Raw genomic sequence first — 17,843 nt, 5'->3', positions numbered from 1 at the left:
CTTATTCTCCGGCCCCAGGAGAATATTTATTTCTTGTGCACACTGATTTTAATAGCCAGTGTTAAATTAAACCCTGTTCGCTCTAATAGTTGTTGTTTTGGGTGTGCCCTGTAATTCACAAAACTTTTAATATATGCAAATGAGCAGTCTCACAATGGGAAGACTACCAATAGGAGTGGAGACATGATGTCATGCATCCTGCACTGCTGCAAATTATATACAAATACTTTCCTTGCCAAAACAATAAGTAAACTGATTCCTTGTCAAAACATAAATCCACATATTTAATTGGCAATACATCTCATTCCTGATCAGATTTTCTAAAGCTATGGTTAGATTTGCAGCCCAGCAATAACAGGGCACTCAGGATTTACAACAGGGACACCTGCCAGAAGAAAAACAGACGATTTCATTACTAATGTAAATATTTTAAAAGACTTGCTATAAAACTATCTTTTATTATATATTAATATTTCTATTATTGTCATGAATATACATAGTACTTTACAGTTTTTCTTTCATCTTTGTTTATAGGTAAAGAGCTTAGTTCTTGTTTTCTTACATGTCTCATTCAGAGACTTCTGAGTGCTTCTATGGAAACAAAATGACCAATTTATTGACAGAGGACCGAGTGGCTGACATGCAGAGGATCTTATCTGATTGGCTGCAAGCTGGTTTGTATTGATTAACAAGAGCGCTGATTAAAGACTCTATGGTCTGGGTGCTCTGCCTACTAGAAGTCAGCAGACCCATCCTGACCTCAGCTAGCCCTGCTGTTGCTATGGAAACAACACTGTACGACGGCATGACGGACACAATGGTCCATCTCTGGCTGCATGTTGAGAGCTGCGCGTGAGCTAAAACCTACATTCGACTACCTCTCTATTCAACCATTAGCACGGGATTAAACAATTTCCTGTTTAACGTGTGAAGGGTTCACGCGGAGGTTAAGCCCAATTAGTTCATTTAGTCATGCAGAGGAGCAAAGTAACAAAAACACAAAATCTGACTGCTGAGAAAAACTGGAAAGATCTGACTAATAAAAACATTTTATGCTATAGTATATATATCACAGTCTAAAGTGCTAAATTAAAGGAGAATCCTTAGAACAGCATGTAGACTCTAAATATATTCTAGTATTGCATCATTGAGGGGGCAGCTGGAATACGCGATCTAACTCTGGGGTCAGGTTCAAACACAATTCCAGTAAACAGGGTGATGGTCAATGTTAACAGATCAAAACTGCTTACTATCGCTTTCCAGTAATAGAGCTTTGGTCTTTTATGGATTCTGTGAAAACAGCTAAATGAGAGAAAAAAGACCACTAACTTTTCTCTGAACAGGTATTGGTCTAGCTTTCACTGAAGCTAGTAACTTTGTGTTAGCACCTATTGTATCCCTTATCCAAGGGGTATTCAATTAAAGTTCCAAGAGGTCCGTCTTCATATTTTCTTCCAAACGGAGGTCGGACAATATGTTTTTTGAAGAAAAAAAAAAGTGCAATCGATATAGTCCAGTTGGATATACTGTATAAAAGATATGATTTTTTATCAGGTCATTTATATATTAATGTGTGTCCATTTACCTGCTCTGCATGTCTGCACTAGCCTACTGTTGTTATAATAAGCTGTGTCTGCTGCTCTTCATGCGACGTGTCTTTGGCGGGAGGAGGAGCGCGTGGAAAGGGTTAAAACAAAGCATGTTTGGTGCTAGTTAAAGATATGAAGATTTAGCTGGAGAAGATATATTACATAAAAGTTCCTGAGACCGCGTGTGATGTGATTCTCCGTTGTGTAGATGCGTGGCTCAATTTAAACAACCAAAATAGTCAAGTGTTTTAAATGGTTTATCAGCCTAGGTCCGGAGAGAACAAAGGAAAGGTCCGGATCCGGCCCACGGTCCGCTAATTGAGGATGACTGCCTTATCCTGTATGAAATATCGCTTATTGCTCCCTGAACTCTTTGTAAGTCGCTTTTGTTTAAAAGCGTCTGCTAAATGACTAAATGTAAGAAATTTAGTCAGAAATCAATTGAGGTCAATGGAAAGATCAATATTGTTGAATCCCTGCCCCACCGTAACAATGAGCCAGTCGGGCTGTCAGTGGTGTGTGCTATCAGTTTGTTTGGAAAGGAGTCCCCTTACCGGACACATCAGACATGTAATAGAGGTCACCATGGCCCAATATTCTCAAACAAGATTTCAACACAACGGATGATGTCATTTGACTGATGTTGAGCCAAACCTAACAAGAGTGGGTAAATATTTGAAAATGTACTGGCCATATTTTTAAATAAATCATGAAATATTTTCCATTAATTTGATGAAAAAGACATTACATTGCAAAAGGGTCACTTTCTAATTTTCTCTATTGATATTTTCCCCTTACATTTTAGAATAACAGTGAACTATTTCAAACTATAAAATAACTTAACCGCATTTACCCATGGAAATTATTTTGTCCCAAACGAAAATTCTGAATAAACCACAACGTTTTATTTTAGCATATTCAAAATAGCCACAAAATTTCCAAGAAATGTGGTTCTATTCTGTTTTGCTATTAGGGATGGGTACTTAAAGCAAAAATAATATTCGAAGATCGATGAGAACTTATAACAACTAAAAAACAGTGTGATTGATCCAGGAAAATATATTAAAGCCATAAAGTTTTTAGACCAGACTTAAAACGCGTTATAACATATTAAACGAATTACTGCACATTTCCCAGTTAAGTATATAATGAAAGGTGGCTGGGATGTAAGATTAGGTTGTAAGAGGTGTCCATGAAACTGAAGTTTCTCCAGTCTGGCAGTGATAGTTTTTCTAGAAGGAACAGTAAACTCGGGCTGTACAAACTCCATACGATTTTTAAAACCCTCTCCTTTGACAAAGCTGATTGGAGCATATCCTTAGCAATCATCTTAGTAATTAGAGCGGTTATTTGCTCCGCCCGTCTGGCACCCAAATTGGTTGGTCGGACCATAAAACTAACAACTGATTGCTGACCTGTGGATGGACCTGCTGGGTGCTTCGCCCTCAAATGATTGTGCATCGTAGTTGTTGATCCATGATAAGCCAGCTTTGCATAGTTTGCACTGCACTTTATTCTCATTTCTTTTATTAAAGGACCCCCACACAGAACTCATTTTTGACGAAAAACGAAAAGCTAATAGATAAACATAAAAAAGATATTTAGATATTATCACTAACTGATCGTAGCAACCGAATAGTCAGTTATGGCACAACAAGTGTCAACAGTCAACAGACTAACATCGGCAAACTGTCAGCAAGATAAGCTTGTCCATTAATAATGTCTCTATAAATAGTATAGGCATCATGCTAGCCAAGATAAACAAATCAGGCTACATTTTCAAAATGCAAAAGCTTCTCCTTTTCTGATGACTCGGGGGAAATAATGAAAGTGACAACAATTAACCTGAAATGGTACTCTCACATCTTGAACTTCATTCAGGTAATCATGTCAATAGTGTTTTGTCAACACCTTTCATATTTCCCCCTTGTATAAATTTAATGATCTCATCAGTTTAAAGCTGAGGTGTGTAATTTGTTTGGTGTTGGAAATATTTTTTTACCTCATTGTTATATGCAGAGACATACTTGTTTGTCCAACCAATGTCAGATGGTAGGTTTGTGATTCTAGTAATGCAGGAGCAGTGCAGTGCCATTATAGTTAATTTAGAAGATCAATTTGATAAACAGCATTAGCTCTGTAAAATACCCCACATTTATGCTCAGCCACCAACGCAAACAAAAGTTTATCAAGCAGTCGGAGCTGATAGCCTTGTGGTTAGTGCTCTGACATATGCCGCTGTTGTGCTGCGGCGACCCAAGTTTGACTACAAGGTCATGGTCCTTTCCCGGTCCACCCCCTCTCTCACCAACTTCGTTTTCTGATCTTTTACTGTTACTGTACAAATAAAGGCAAAAACGCCCAAAATAAATCTAAAAAAAAAGTTCAAGCATCTTTGAAAACCTAATGTCTTCTACACTCTCCAGAACAGACGGCAGCACACAGTGTTCTTCCAACAGCTGGGTGGGATGGAGGACGAGTTTTAAGAGGGTATCTCAAAGAAAGCCTCTGAAAAACACAGCAAAGCATATCTGAGAAGTCATGCAGCAGCATCTCCATTCCCCAACAGTTTCTCTCTCTCAAACACACATACACACACACAGATCAATGCAGGCGTGGCTGAGGAGACGCTTCATTCCACATGGAGTTTGAGGTAGAGAAAGAGGCTTATTAAATATGAAATAAAATGTGAAAGACACTTCAGCACACCGCACTGCAGCATGCAGTCTTTCTTATTCTCTCTTACTCTTCCACCCACTCTCTCCTGATCCCTTTGTTCTTCCGGGTTCTCAAAGGGAGAATGAATTAAACCTGTGCCCCATCCAACATCTTGGCCAGCTTGTGAGAAACAATATTTATGGTTGAAAACGTACACCTGTACAATAAGAACTTCAAAACTGCAATCTGAAACTTCACACACACACACACACACACACAACAATTGGGTTGAGCCACACCATTTCACACCACACACAAACATCACTGAAATTATTACAGGTGCCAAATTGTGCATGTGCACATCTCAACGTTCAAGAGCAAACAGAAGTGGGTGAATATTGCCATGCGAGTCTGTCCTCAACATCCTTGGCAGAATAATCCAGCAAGACCACGTATTTACTATAAATGAGGCTCCAACATGCATGTTTGCTCTTTACTTACCGAAGATATTAGTGGAATGTCCTTTCTTGGCAATGGGTTTGACTTCATTGTGGCCCCAGCCGTATTGCCTGTAGCTGTCCCATGCGTGTTTCATCATCTAAGGGTAAAGAAAGGATAGGACGTAAGCCTTGGCCATACCAAATGCTTTTGTTTCAGCTCATTAATATCTGCATTAGATGTAGTAATAATATCTTTGTGATATAATCTTTAATGAGGCCTGAAAAGAACTACCATTTGATGCAACAACCAAACGAAAGCTCAAATGAAGCTGTTTGCTCCGATAAAAACGTATCAGAGCTTTATAACACACAGCATCTTTGATGTCCGAGATAAAGCATTTGCAGCCGAGATGCTGCTACCCAGAAGCCCCCGCTGTGGCCGTGACCCTGTCTGCTTCACTGTCATTCTCTTTTCAGGTCACTGGCCAGCAGCACCCTGTCGATGGATCTTCACTCTGTGCATGCGTTTCTCTTTTTTCCTCCACTAGGGAAAGATGAATGGACACAGTGTGTCTGCGTCTGTATGTGTGTCTTTGTTTCAAGATGTGTCTCGAGGCGACCTCTCTCCGAGCTCCCTCTCTTACTCTCTTCCATTAAACCACTGGCAGAGATTCAGCTTCGAGCCACTCCACATTTAGACATGTCTTCAAATATTACCACATCAAAGTGAGTAAGTACTCACAACAAGTGTACAGAGGTCACGTGTGCCAACATAGACAGCTGCTTTCTGTAGGAATCGTTCACATAGGATGTGAGAAGTTAACGTTACTGTACATAGTGAAGAAACCTGCGCCCCAGATGTAAATATAAATAAAATATAAGGTCAAAATTCAGAGAATCCAAGAACACATCTTCATCACGCAACCTGATGATGTAGGGATGTAACAATAAACGTATAAAAAAAACGTGATATGAAAAATGGCAGAAAGTGACAGGTATGTTTGGGTGGATGAGGAGGTCCGAACATTTTTAAATGTTATATGTGACAAAGAAGTAACAAACTTTCTTGATCGAAAATATCAGTGGAACGCGCAAATCTTCCAAGAGGTGCGAGCGGAGAAGATTCAGAAAGGATATGATAAACCGTGGACTACTTTGCGAAATAAATGGTAGAGCCATAAGCAAAAGTGCATGGCTCTGAGATGCAAGTAATTTATCAAATACGACAAAAGGCCCACAGTGGCTTCTCCTAACGCAGGAACCTTTCCTTTTTTCTTTTTGATATTTGGCGCCAGTTTATCGGGAAGTGACGATTTTGTTCTCTATGATTTTGTTCTCTAAACGGTGCTTTATTCGCAAATATTTTAAATATTCGAATTTTGCGCATAAATTTAATTCTCATGTTTGGATGGCAACTTAGCTATTGATGTATGGTTAGGATAGGATAATATATGACAGAGATTCAACTATTTAAAACTCTGTAAACTGAGGGTGCAAAACTTTCCGAAAATCGCCTTTCAAGTTGTTAATCAGAGGCGCTGTAGCAAGCTGTTGCTAAGAAGAAACAGTTTTGTTTCAACTAGTGCTGTCAATAGATTGCATTTTTAAAATTGCGATTAATCGCACCCTTTCATGTGATTAACTGTGATTAATCGCACACATATTGTGAAATTAAACATACACGATTTCTTTTGTTTAACATGTTTATTTGAGTGCTGTCAAAAGATTTAAATAAATAACTAATTACACACAGTTGGCTATTTATGTTTTTAAATATACTTTAATATTCTAATTTTCTCTCTGAATTGAACACTAGCTACTAGGAGGATAAAAGCTCGAGTAAGCAAAGGAGATAATGAACAACATTTTTTGTTTTTAGACAGACAGGCAGACAGACAGACCGTCATTAGTTAGTCAAATAAATGCTGTTTTTTTAAAAGTTGTGAAGGATGCTGCAGTTCGGGTGGAGGCTTTTTGTAAGCAATTTGGTGCCCGGTGTGATGGAACAACTAGGGTTCGCTCATTTTTTTAAATATACACAAACCAAAATTTATTCAGATACCTTTAATATTTGTCACATTATCGGAGCTTATTCACTATAGTTTAGAAAATCGTAATAAAATATGACAAGAACAAAAAGAAGAGTAGTTAAAAGAGAGTTAATCTTTGTAAATTTCATATTGATAATGTCATATGTTAGCTTTCCTGTAGCTCAGTGGTGAGCATTGCGTTAACAATGCAAGGTTTTGGGTTCTATCCCAGGGGATTGCAGATACCCAAGTATAAATGTATAGGATAATGCAATGCAAGTCGTTTTGGATAAAAGCGTCTGCCAAATGCATAAATTTAATGTTAATGTCAAATAACTTTGCTAAAAAGATCCTGTCTTCAATGAATCACAGATGCAGTAAGCCCGAAGTTGCAATCAAAGCTTAATGGATGTTCTGCCCAAGCTGTCTAACTGACGTCATCAGAGAATAATTGCCACTTTAGAGAGGAATTTTAAAAGACAATTTTAACTTGCATGGATGAATTGTTTACCACAAAACTAGTGAGCTAAAAAAGTTAATCGGGTACATTTTGATTCATGGGACTTGAAGTGTTTGTATACACTGCCATCCTTCATTATTTTCCTCTGCTCTCAGCCTAAATAGAAAAAACCCAGTAGGGAACTCAGCCAATGAAAATATGTCAATAATTTCATTTTGTTCTCGGCTTCCAATCTTTCCATGACACGCTGTGCACACAAAATAGATTAGGATTTACCACAATGCAATCTTTCCTGCAGCTGTCCTTAGGCTGACCGCTGATTAGACCGATTGTTAAACACATTTACGGAAAGAGGAATTAATTACAGGCCCCCAACTTTCAATCCCCTCATCGTAAGTTTTCAGACCACGTCTCCAAGCAGTTTTCTGATTGCAGACTCTTGCCTCATTTTAATGCTTCTGATATCTTGATCAGTCCAATATTTCCGCTCAATGATCTCAAAGTCCATGAATCTCTCTTTCTTCCGTCTAAACATCCACTTGATCATCTGTAACTTTCAATCGCCCTCATGTTTTATTCATGGGCTGTTCAGGGTCGTTCTGGCTGTCAATTAACAGTTGTTTTGACTAAGTGGAGGCCTTGTGAAGCGTTGAGAGCACAGTCTGTCTAACACAGAGGGAACTTAAACCGCCTGTAAAATTGAGCTGGGCTTTTTACTAGTCTATATAAAAAAACTATCGAACCAGTTCTTGAAACTGAGCGCATCTGTCGCTATTCAAACACAATATCAACCCGTGGACCTTTAAAATGCAACGGTGATTCACGCATTCGAACTTCTTTACAATGTTAAACGTGCCGTCTTCTCATGCTTAACATGGTCAACTTGCCAAAAAACGACATGGGCGTACTACGTAGTATTTCTGTGCTCGATACACTCCCCCAGTGATCGTACAGGTGTCGGAAAGTTTTTTTCAAACATATAAAACTGCTACGCGACAACATTTCTTAGTCCCTTATTGAACAATTCTCCCAGAAAAGCACGCAGCATGGCCACAGGAGAAGGAGTATGCACAGACTTCACTTTCACTTGTAAGCTGGAGAGAGAGAGAGAGCATACGTTCGCGAAGTTCACATGTTTGTTTGTTCGTTGCATTTGGGGGATGAATGTTATATAATCGGTGGATATTACGCTGGGTTTGGAGATCATTTGAAACTGATATATGGAGCTGTCCCAGCACTAAAAGATGCAGGAATTGAACCGAATGCGGTGAGTGAAACTGTCTGTGTTTTGTTGACAATGTGCTTTAGTTCAGCCTACCCCTCCCCCCCATGTGCAGTTTTATTTCGGGAGTAATCATACAGCTGTAACTATCTTTTATAAATGTGATAAAACTAAATTCTCATGGAAGATACGAAGTATGCAATACTACTCTATAGGTACTCAAGATTAATATGAGAATATGAACCCAGTGTGTTACAGCTGCTTTAAAACCAGCATGAGACTCTTTCTTCTGACAAAAAACAATATTTTCATAAATGTCTCCGTGGATTTGTGTCCATACTAAGGTTGGGCAATGGGCGATCTAATTGGCATTGTATTATGTCTAGAGTGAAACATTGCGATGGAGGATGACATCACCATGTGGCATTATAAAGTAAGCTGCGTCTTTATACAGTGCGCAGACACGAATCCTCTTTTTATGTTGTTCAGTAACCAACATTTTTCAAAATATATTTTATGTTCTGCGGAAGAAAGTCATACAGGTTAGGAATGACATGAGGTAAGTAAATTATAAAATAATTTTAAGTTTTGGGCAAACTGTATGTTTAAAGCTTGCATGCATACAAAGCAACTAATTGATTAATTGGATCTGTCTTTATGGATAGCTATCTGTATTCATATCAATTCCTGAGAAGACATTCACAATCATCTCCTCCTTCCCATCAATTGAAAAAGCACATTGTACAGAGAACAAAGAGCGATAGATGAGCCTTGTCGGGTCTTTCTGCTCGACCACTTGAAGGATGGGGCCGGTCCATTGTGCATTTCAATTACCATCAAGCTGCCAGCACACTTGTTTGAACAGCGATCAGTGCTCATATCAGCCCTGCAGGTGTATCGGTTATGCCAGACAGGCCCTGTTTCCAGACTACATAAAAGTCAGGGTGCAAGAGACAAATGAGTTCATTTTCTCAGAAACTGTAAGCAGTAACAATGCATCTTTTCCCTGAGGGCCCAGTCACCTTTTCTGAAGCCGTTTCTCTGCTTTCAGAGCTCTAATATGATTTTTCTTATTATCATTGGCCTTTTATTTTTGGAGTGCATGATTGCCAGTGAGCAGCGAAGCACTTGGGCGTGTTACAAGGGGCTGGCTGAGGGTTTTTAAACTGAACGCTGGGTGTAAAGCGTACGAAGGAGATCCTTTTAGAGCACGTCACTCTGTCTGGAAGGATTCCTAGAGCAGAGACAAAGCCAAATCTAGAGAGGAGCGAGAGAAATAAAAGAAAGAATACAATAAGCCTCTAAAAATATAAATGCATAAGGGGAACAGAGAATGCAAAAAACAAGTGCGGTTGTGCCAGCTCAATCTATGGTTGCTTTCAAGCTGCAGCTTTTGTTTGGCTTACAAATTTGAGAAAGCTTGTGTTTGTTAAGGTGCTGTTTCCCCGAATCAGAGATGTGACCAACTAAACTAACAGATATCCAAGCCTGATTCAAAACTGTTGTTTGGTTTTTAAAGACTTCAGTAGAGGTCCCAAATGTTAGAAACACAATCCTGACAAACTAACCTGATGGTGTAGAATTTGCATGTTATAGTACAATGCATTTTTCACAGCTGTTTGACAATGCCAAAATGATCTTTAGTGAACAGCCCACAGTCTCATTTGTGATATTTAATCACAAATGTGAGAACCAACTAAACGTAATTTTTTTGAGTTACTTATTCCTTTAACTTTAAATTTAAACTAAAGCTCTAAACACATTTGTGTGTGCGTGTATGTGAGAAACATAAAGGGCAGTGTCACCATCAGGGATTACACTAAGCCAGGACCAGGCCTTAGGTAAATTAGGACATTTAAGTAGTGTTTACAAACATACCCTACAAAAACATTACAGGTGTGCATCTTGAAACAAAGCATTGGCACTAACAAAATGTCAGTTTCACAATGTGCCAAAGTTATTTTTAGTTAAAGGCCAGTGTGTAATTTTTTAGAGGACCTATTGACAGAAATGCAATATAATATACATAACAGTCTTCAGATGTGTATAAAGACCTTACATAATTATGTTTTTATAACCTTAGAATGAGCTATTTCTATTTACATACACTACATAGAATTTGCCATGTTGTTTCTACAGTGGCCCTTAACTCAATCGCCGCCAGCCTCATTAAAAAAAGTTGCCAGCCTACGCCAGCGTTTTTTAACATTTTCACCCAAATTTAATGTCTCACAGTAAATTTTCTGTAAAGAATATATGGACAAACAATATGTCAAATGGAATAAAAGAGTCTCAGCTTTCAAACAAAAGAAACCGTATTGCTCTTTCTTCATTTGTTCGTTTTTTATCACTCCGTAGATGCGGGAAGGTTTCTCCAAAATGCATCATTTTGATTAAACAGCTGAGATAATTAACGTTTTTTGTCAAAGATCCCGCTCAGATTCCACTAAGAACAATCATTAAAAACCGCTAAAACATATACGTTCTAGGTTCTGGGATTCTGTACTTTTCCCCAGTGGTGTGTAATAGCGCCACCTGCTGTACAACAGTACAAACACTGATTGCCGTAATAACTCGTCTTTGGCAGGGAAGCATTTTTTTTTAAATGACGAAATAACTCATCAATGGCGGTGAAAGAGTTAACGGACAAACTGCTCTACAGAGCAGAAGAAAAGAAGAAAAAATGAGACCACGTCATTGTCCTGTGTCAGCCGCCGTAATGAGTTCGAAAGGGAGGGGCGAGCGAATGAGTGAGCCGCTAGTTGCAATTCGCAACCTCACTATTATATATTTATTACCGCAGTGCTGGAAGATACTCCTTTTAGAACAACCAAGACCAAACACTTACACTGTGACAATGCCCTCTACGGTGTTACATTAATTAGTATTAAACCCCCATCAGGCATTTGTGGTGCATTCATAAATCTCTCTATGCAGAGAAACTGTGTTGAATCCACACAGAGGTCGAATAATAACGCTGCTGCCACTATGAGAGTCCATGACATTATGACCACAATTGGCAAATGCCTCTGGTCACTGTCATTCTGTCTGAACTCCTTCCATTCTGTTTAAGATCTGAAGGTTATAGTGCTATAACTTTACACCGGACATACAGACAGAATTCCATCTCACCCGTATGAATTATGTGACGATGGATTAGAGGCCGGCAGGGGTAATAAATTGGCTTTAAGAGCAGTCTTGACACAAAGACTGGGGAGAGAGAGCCTTTAGGCAAACAAAAAAGTCACACCCAGACATTACTGCACTACTATTTGACAAGTTAATATTCACCTAACATTGAACTTATTCAATTGGTGTTCAAGTCCCCAGTGTTAAAAAAGCGTACTCTTTCGAGTGCTAAAATAATTACACCTAAATGTTGTCAGGTGATTTCTTGTGCTTTGCTCTCATGTAATGTGGGATATGATGTTAGCTGTGCCTTGTTCCATAACCTATATGATGTAAATAAATAGTATGTTAATTATGCTTTTATCCTTTTAAGATATTGGTAGTAGGTATTGTGGTCCAATTCTAGGTTAGCACTGCATATATTTTAAAACACACTGGAATGTTCCATCCCACAATACATTGTGGTGAGCTTGGATAAATATATAATTGCATGCAAAAATGAAAGGAATTAATATAATTCAATAAATATTACCATACACATTTTTTTTTGCTAAATGTAAAAGAAAGACTAGTATATTTATTTAATCCTTATCAACCTGAAATATGTATTCTTTACCATCCGTTTATATGGTTAATAATAACCCCTGATGAGTCCAGACATCAGAAAAAGATCAGTTTATACATAGGTTTTCTATTTTAAAAGATGGAAAATTAATGAGTAATGCATGGGGCATAAAAAGACACACCATTTTGAGAGACAACATACTTTGTAGAATTTCTGTGGATTCAAATGTACAAACCAGAAGCAATAATAAGATACAAATTGAAGAAGGGATAACTCTTTACAGAACATAAAACAGTTACTATAAAAAAAATATTTGGATGTAACAATTCCATTATGGATGTGACAATTCACTTACCTGACCATGAGAAACTATGCACTTACTTTCTGTGACCGCTCTACACAAATGCAGAATTCTTGCCTAAGTGACCTTGACTGCAATGCACACATTCACCTTTTCCCCATTTCATCTTCTGAACATATGCGCAACCATGAACCTGCCTTCTGATGCTCTTCAGGTATCAGGCACCCTGCAGTGCTCACACCGACCTTGCCAACAATGCTATCAATAACAGAGAAGCAGAAAACTTGCATTCTCACAGCAACCATAATCGTTGGCTAATTGGTCTGATGGGATGTGAACCAGTTTACACATTGTGTGGCTTCTTCTATTCGAGGGACAGAAACACTCTCCTAATTGAAATATAGATTAAAGACACATCTTTTTAGCCAAGCATTCACTAAATGCATAATATTCTAAATAATAAAAAATAATAATGAACAGAAGCTGCGCTTATTTTTCCCTTTCTGCCTTCCTCTCCCGGCTCGGGATGCCTAGAGATTACATCAGGTCCAGATGAACGTCATATGCCCATCCCTAACTAGAGATTACTCTAACTCCAGTTGAACATCCCGTGCCATGACTGACTGACCCTCCCAGCTCCAGCTCAGGCAATTCCATCCCCAACCAAGAGCAAAGACAGACTGCTTGTCACATTAATGCTAAATTTACAATACTTAGTATTTGATGCTTAAATTACATTACATGACAGCAGTTTGAAGTTATAGCTGCCCTCAGTTACATTATGTCATTACTATTTTCACTGCTTATAACACTCCTCGGTTGACTGATATCGATCAAAAAATAAGACAAAATTAGACCTAAACAGTTGCAACAAATGACATTTCCTAAACCATGACTAATAAGCTCTCCGTATTTTTCAAAAACATTTACTCAGTAACTTTCAATCAAAGTCACAGAGTGCAGCTGTGACACGTCAGTGGGGAGACTTATTTCTCCTGAGGTTTCATTTTCTCCATTAATTTATCATGGGAGTTTGGGATCCTCTTCACAGGGTCGTGTTGGCTTGCTCACCGGGAGACTGCATTTTTTAATTATTATTTACTAGAATGATCTTGGTTGTTCTATAGACACTATGCTGTGTTATTCCTTTTCTGTGTTTTTCAGTTTTTCTTATTTTCTCCTGTAAAGCTGCTTTGGAACAACACACATTGTGAAAAGCGCTATATAAATAAAACTGAATTAAACTCATGCAGGTGCAAAGAGTTGCTGTCCAAAACTATTCAATTGAAATTTTTAGAGACCAGGGCTGGTAAGATCCTTTTTTTTAAGTCGTTATAAGGAATAGACTGCAACATTCAGGTCAGTGAAAAGGATTGGATAATTCACAAAAAAATCGTATCTAATACACAGACTCATTCATTAAATTGAACAACTGTACACAGCTGTTCAACAAATTGAATACTGCTGCTAATGGGTGTCTGGTAGTGTTGTTAAAAATATAGATATTTAGATACGTATCGATACTTGAAAACCTGAAATGGTTCCAATACGCATGCATGTATCTATACCTGTAGTAGAGTAGGCGGGGCGAGACCGTGGTTCGAGTCCGGTGAGTAATTGTGAATTAGCGCCAGCTGTGCGCACACCGGGCTCCAATCACGTAGGAGATTGGGAGCATATAAAAGGAACGAGCGACCGGACCGTCGAAGAGAGGGGACCGGGCCCGAACTTATGTTAAGTTTATATTTATGTTCTTGCGTTTTGTATTTATGTTTTGTTCGCCAGCGGTCGTCCGTGAGGGGCCGCCGGCTGTTATTATTTATATTAATACTTGTTAAATGTTTGCTGGTTCCCGACTCCTTCCTTCCTTTTAATGAAGTGTATTACAATAGCGTTCCCGCGCTCTCTCTTTTTTCTGACCGTGAGTTGACACACACTGCACGTGAACGCAGTGACAGCAGAGCCCCGCCTCCACTCACAGACTTGCCTCGTTTGAGAGTTAAAAAGCGTTAATGTTAGAAAAGATGGCCTGTGCAGAGGCTGCGTCCAAATACCTCACCTGCAGTCTTGGCCACTTGAGAGCGAGTGCACGCAACAGGAAGGAATAGCCCATATCCCATCATGCATCATGTTCTGGATATGAATCATGAGAATTTTTGCTTGGGTCTCGCGAGATGTTACATAAAGCTTTCCAGTGTATGTTATACTACTACTTTTGCAAAGGTTATATCTCTTTTTAAGGTTATATCTTTATTTACTAATCACTGCGCTTTTGGTCCGTGTACGGTCCCCGTTGAGTTGACACATTGTTACATTTTTGGAGAGGTACGCATCAGACTACGGCCTAGGGTACGTGGCTCTGTGTAAACTACGCCGTAACGGCGTAGGTCCTACACATGACTGTAACTTGTGCTTAAGGCACACTGAAAATAAAACGAAAGATATGCAACATCAGACGCTAAAAAACTTTACAAACTCCTAGTCCTACCATCTCATACATCTCTGCTTTAGAAATACAAGTATATATGCTAATAAACTAGGGCTGCCAACGTTAACGCATTAAAGCATGCAATACATTTTTTCCAGATTAAAAGGTTAAAATATTTAAGGCAGCATACGTTTTTTTTGTCATCCTTTGTGTAGCGTTTCATTATATAATCATGATCTTATTCATGTAAAGGCCTTTAAACCATTAAAAATATACCTTTGACTAATTCAGTGTAGATAGACAGCGCTGTGGGACGCAGCAAAATGCAACCTGACAGTATTAAGTCTCTTTCGTGCTTGAATGAATAAAAAAATTCAAGTTTTTAAAAAGCCTGTTTTATCTAGTATTTTCGTAAACACAGACTTCAACTAAAATCTTAAATGAATGCAAAGAGTTGTGAAAATGGGAAAGGCGTCAAACATGCACAGAGTGGCAGCTTAGCATTAAACATGTTTAATGGAAATGTTAAGCGTTAAACATGGTGAAATTGTCAAAAAACGAGTTGGACGTATGACATAGTACCGTCACAGCGCTAAAAGATGCAGGACATGAACATGAACTGCACAAGGTAAGTGAAACGGAGTCATATGTCTGCGTTTTGTTGGCAATGGGTGCGCACGTAGTTCCATTTAGTTTTAATACATGATTGGGTAGCACGGCAACAACTCAGCTGCCTAGGTTTTCGCAAAGAGCCATGGAGAATTTGTTACCAAAACACTGCAAGGTTTTTTTTACCAAAAGAGCACTATTGTCAACTTCTTGTCAAAAAAAGAAGTCAAATGTGAATATATCCTTATAGTGTTACATTATCAAGGCTGTGGAAGGTGCAGTATCATTTACATTTACATTTAGGCATTTGGCGGACGCTTTTATCCAAAGCGACTTACATTGCTTTATCCTATACATTTTACATAGGTATTTGCAATCCCCTGGGATCGAACCCACAACCTTACAGTACATATGCAAAAGCTATTTCAAAATGTTTACAAATGTGCTGCCCTTAGGTACCTTCTTGTTACCTAACAAGAAGCTTAAGGAAGCACAGCATCCCATCTACAGTACAGTATGTTTGCTTCAAAGACAATCCACACTTTGCCATTTCTCAATTTCAAGAACGCAAAGAATGGACTCGGATGGATGCGCTGGAATGACTTTGGGACTTCAGGCGGGTTTGGTACACACAAGCATACATTGCATCCTTAATGTCAAGAACACATCCGTGTGTACCTCCATGCGCTCTCTGACAGCCATCACGATGTTGGGCCGTCATTGCGATTGCCTGTCATGACGCAATTTTTGTCATCAGGAGGGTCCGCTGTCGTCCGCACATACTGTCCGCGTATGCGTAATGCACATGTCGAGTTTGTCCATTCATGCTTATCAGCAGTGGAGTATGATTATGAAGCTCCGCGACGCCTGTGTGCGCAAGACGAAAGATGGACGTAGGAAATTAACGCAAACAGCGAATCATAGTAATGCGCTCACGTTGTGTGTGTAAACTTGTCAATGACGACCTGAACTGTGCGCATCCGCATGGCAACGGGAAACATCATTGCCGCCTGACCTGCGCAGTTGACTCATCACACAGAGAACCTACACTGGCCTTGCCCCCCGATGTCATTGTCCATCGCCATGTTTCACTTTAGGCATTGTCCGATGCCAATTTGGTAGACATCGCTCTACCCTAGCGAGAACACAAGATTGCTGAACGCGTATTGAGAAACAGTCATTGAGACAAGTTCAATGACCACAAAATTTTAAATGACAGAAATTTTTGGTATAGGTTGCATTAGACAGCAATACCAGCAGACAGTCTTTGCTGAAGCAAGCAAGATAAGCTATTGTAGCAACAGAGAAAAGCATTATGAGAGCATCTTTCCCAGTTGGCCTCCACCAGCTAAATGAAGTAAGCACTGCGCTGAATGAGCTAAAGCTCTCTTGAAAGACAACAAATACAATCAACAGGTAAGAGGTCAATATGGAATTTTCATTTTTGGGTGAACTATCTCTTTAATGTAAGCAGTTTTTGATGGTGAAGCACAAGCTATGTCCAACACGAAAACACCTAAGCATAAATGCATAGAGATTAAGGACTGTTTTAGTAAAACAGCTCTTCTCTGTGGTTCTGAAATACACTAAACATACAATATACAAACTGTCCGGTTTACATCATATTTCACTGACAGAAAAGTGGCAGGACACTCACGCATCAAGAATTAAAAAACAGGGTTAAGCCTCGAGTGAACTGCAGATAGCCCTGCTGTGAGGCATCATTTGCCTCTTAGAAAAAGGTGCTTAATGTACAAATTGTCTCTCGTCTTCCCTATACCGTTGTGACTAGCTGGCATGCAATAAGATTCTGCATGTTATAAAGAGCTACAATGAAGCAGATGGCTCTGCCCACTGTTGATTCAAAGGAGTTTTTATGTTACCACTATTTAAAAGCTCCAACAATACATTTGCCTCAGCTTCACACCAAACGACACTCATTACTTCTGGAATGTAACTTTCACTACCAATTACACACAAAAATGTTATTCCCCAAATCACCAAAATGACGCAAAAGAAGTTTGAAGGGTTCACTAGAGGCAAGCAGCAATTAAAATAATAGCGAGCCAATTGAACATTACTGCTAACAGTACTGACTCATCATCTGCAGTCCACAGGCCGTTAAGAGGTCTTACAGTGTCACTCCCAAGCAAAACATGATCACAAAAATTAAACAACTAGATTTTTACATTTGAGGAATATGCAAGTAGTGCTTAACTCACAAAGTAGCACAAAGTGCTAGTGGTTGGTTGGATGGGCACCCCAATGTACATGCAAATGTATTCTGAGTGGTTGCTGGAGCGTTTTGAAAGTCAAGAGTCTCTGATATTTGGTCAAATATAAATCATTAGTGTCTGTAGCACAAATCGAGTTACTTGGAGTTACACTGGAATCTGAACACCTCCCTAGGTC

At 39.0% G+C, this 17,843-nt stretch overlaps 1 protein-coding gene across 2 annotated transcripts in view; it reads right to left on the bottom strand.

Moving 5' to 3' along the window:
* The window catches only part of man1a2 (mannosidase, alpha, class 1A, member 2), a 76,916-nt gene that overhangs the window by 34,832 nt on the left and 24,241 nt on the right, over positions 1–17,843 (bottom strand). For both annotated transcript variants that reach the window (XM_056754521.1, XM_056754520.1), the window contains exon 4: positions 4,749–4,845. In XM_056754521.1, the coding sequence (XP_056610499.1) occupies positions 4,749–4,845 (97 nt within the window). The remainder of the gene's footprint in view (positions 1–4,748; positions 4,846–17,843) is intronic.

This window comes from Triplophysa dalaica, chromosome 8, assembly GCF_015846415.1.
Source record: "Triplophysa dalaica isolate WHDGS20190420 chromosome 8, ASM1584641v1, whole genome shotgun sequence".
Taxonomy (NCBI): Eukaryota; Metazoa; Chordata; class Actinopteri; order Cypriniformes; family Nemacheilidae; genus Triplophysa; species Triplophysa dalaica.
The sequence above is the reverse complement of the archived record's forward strand: the minus strand, read 5'-3'. Positions and strand labels throughout refer to the sequence as shown.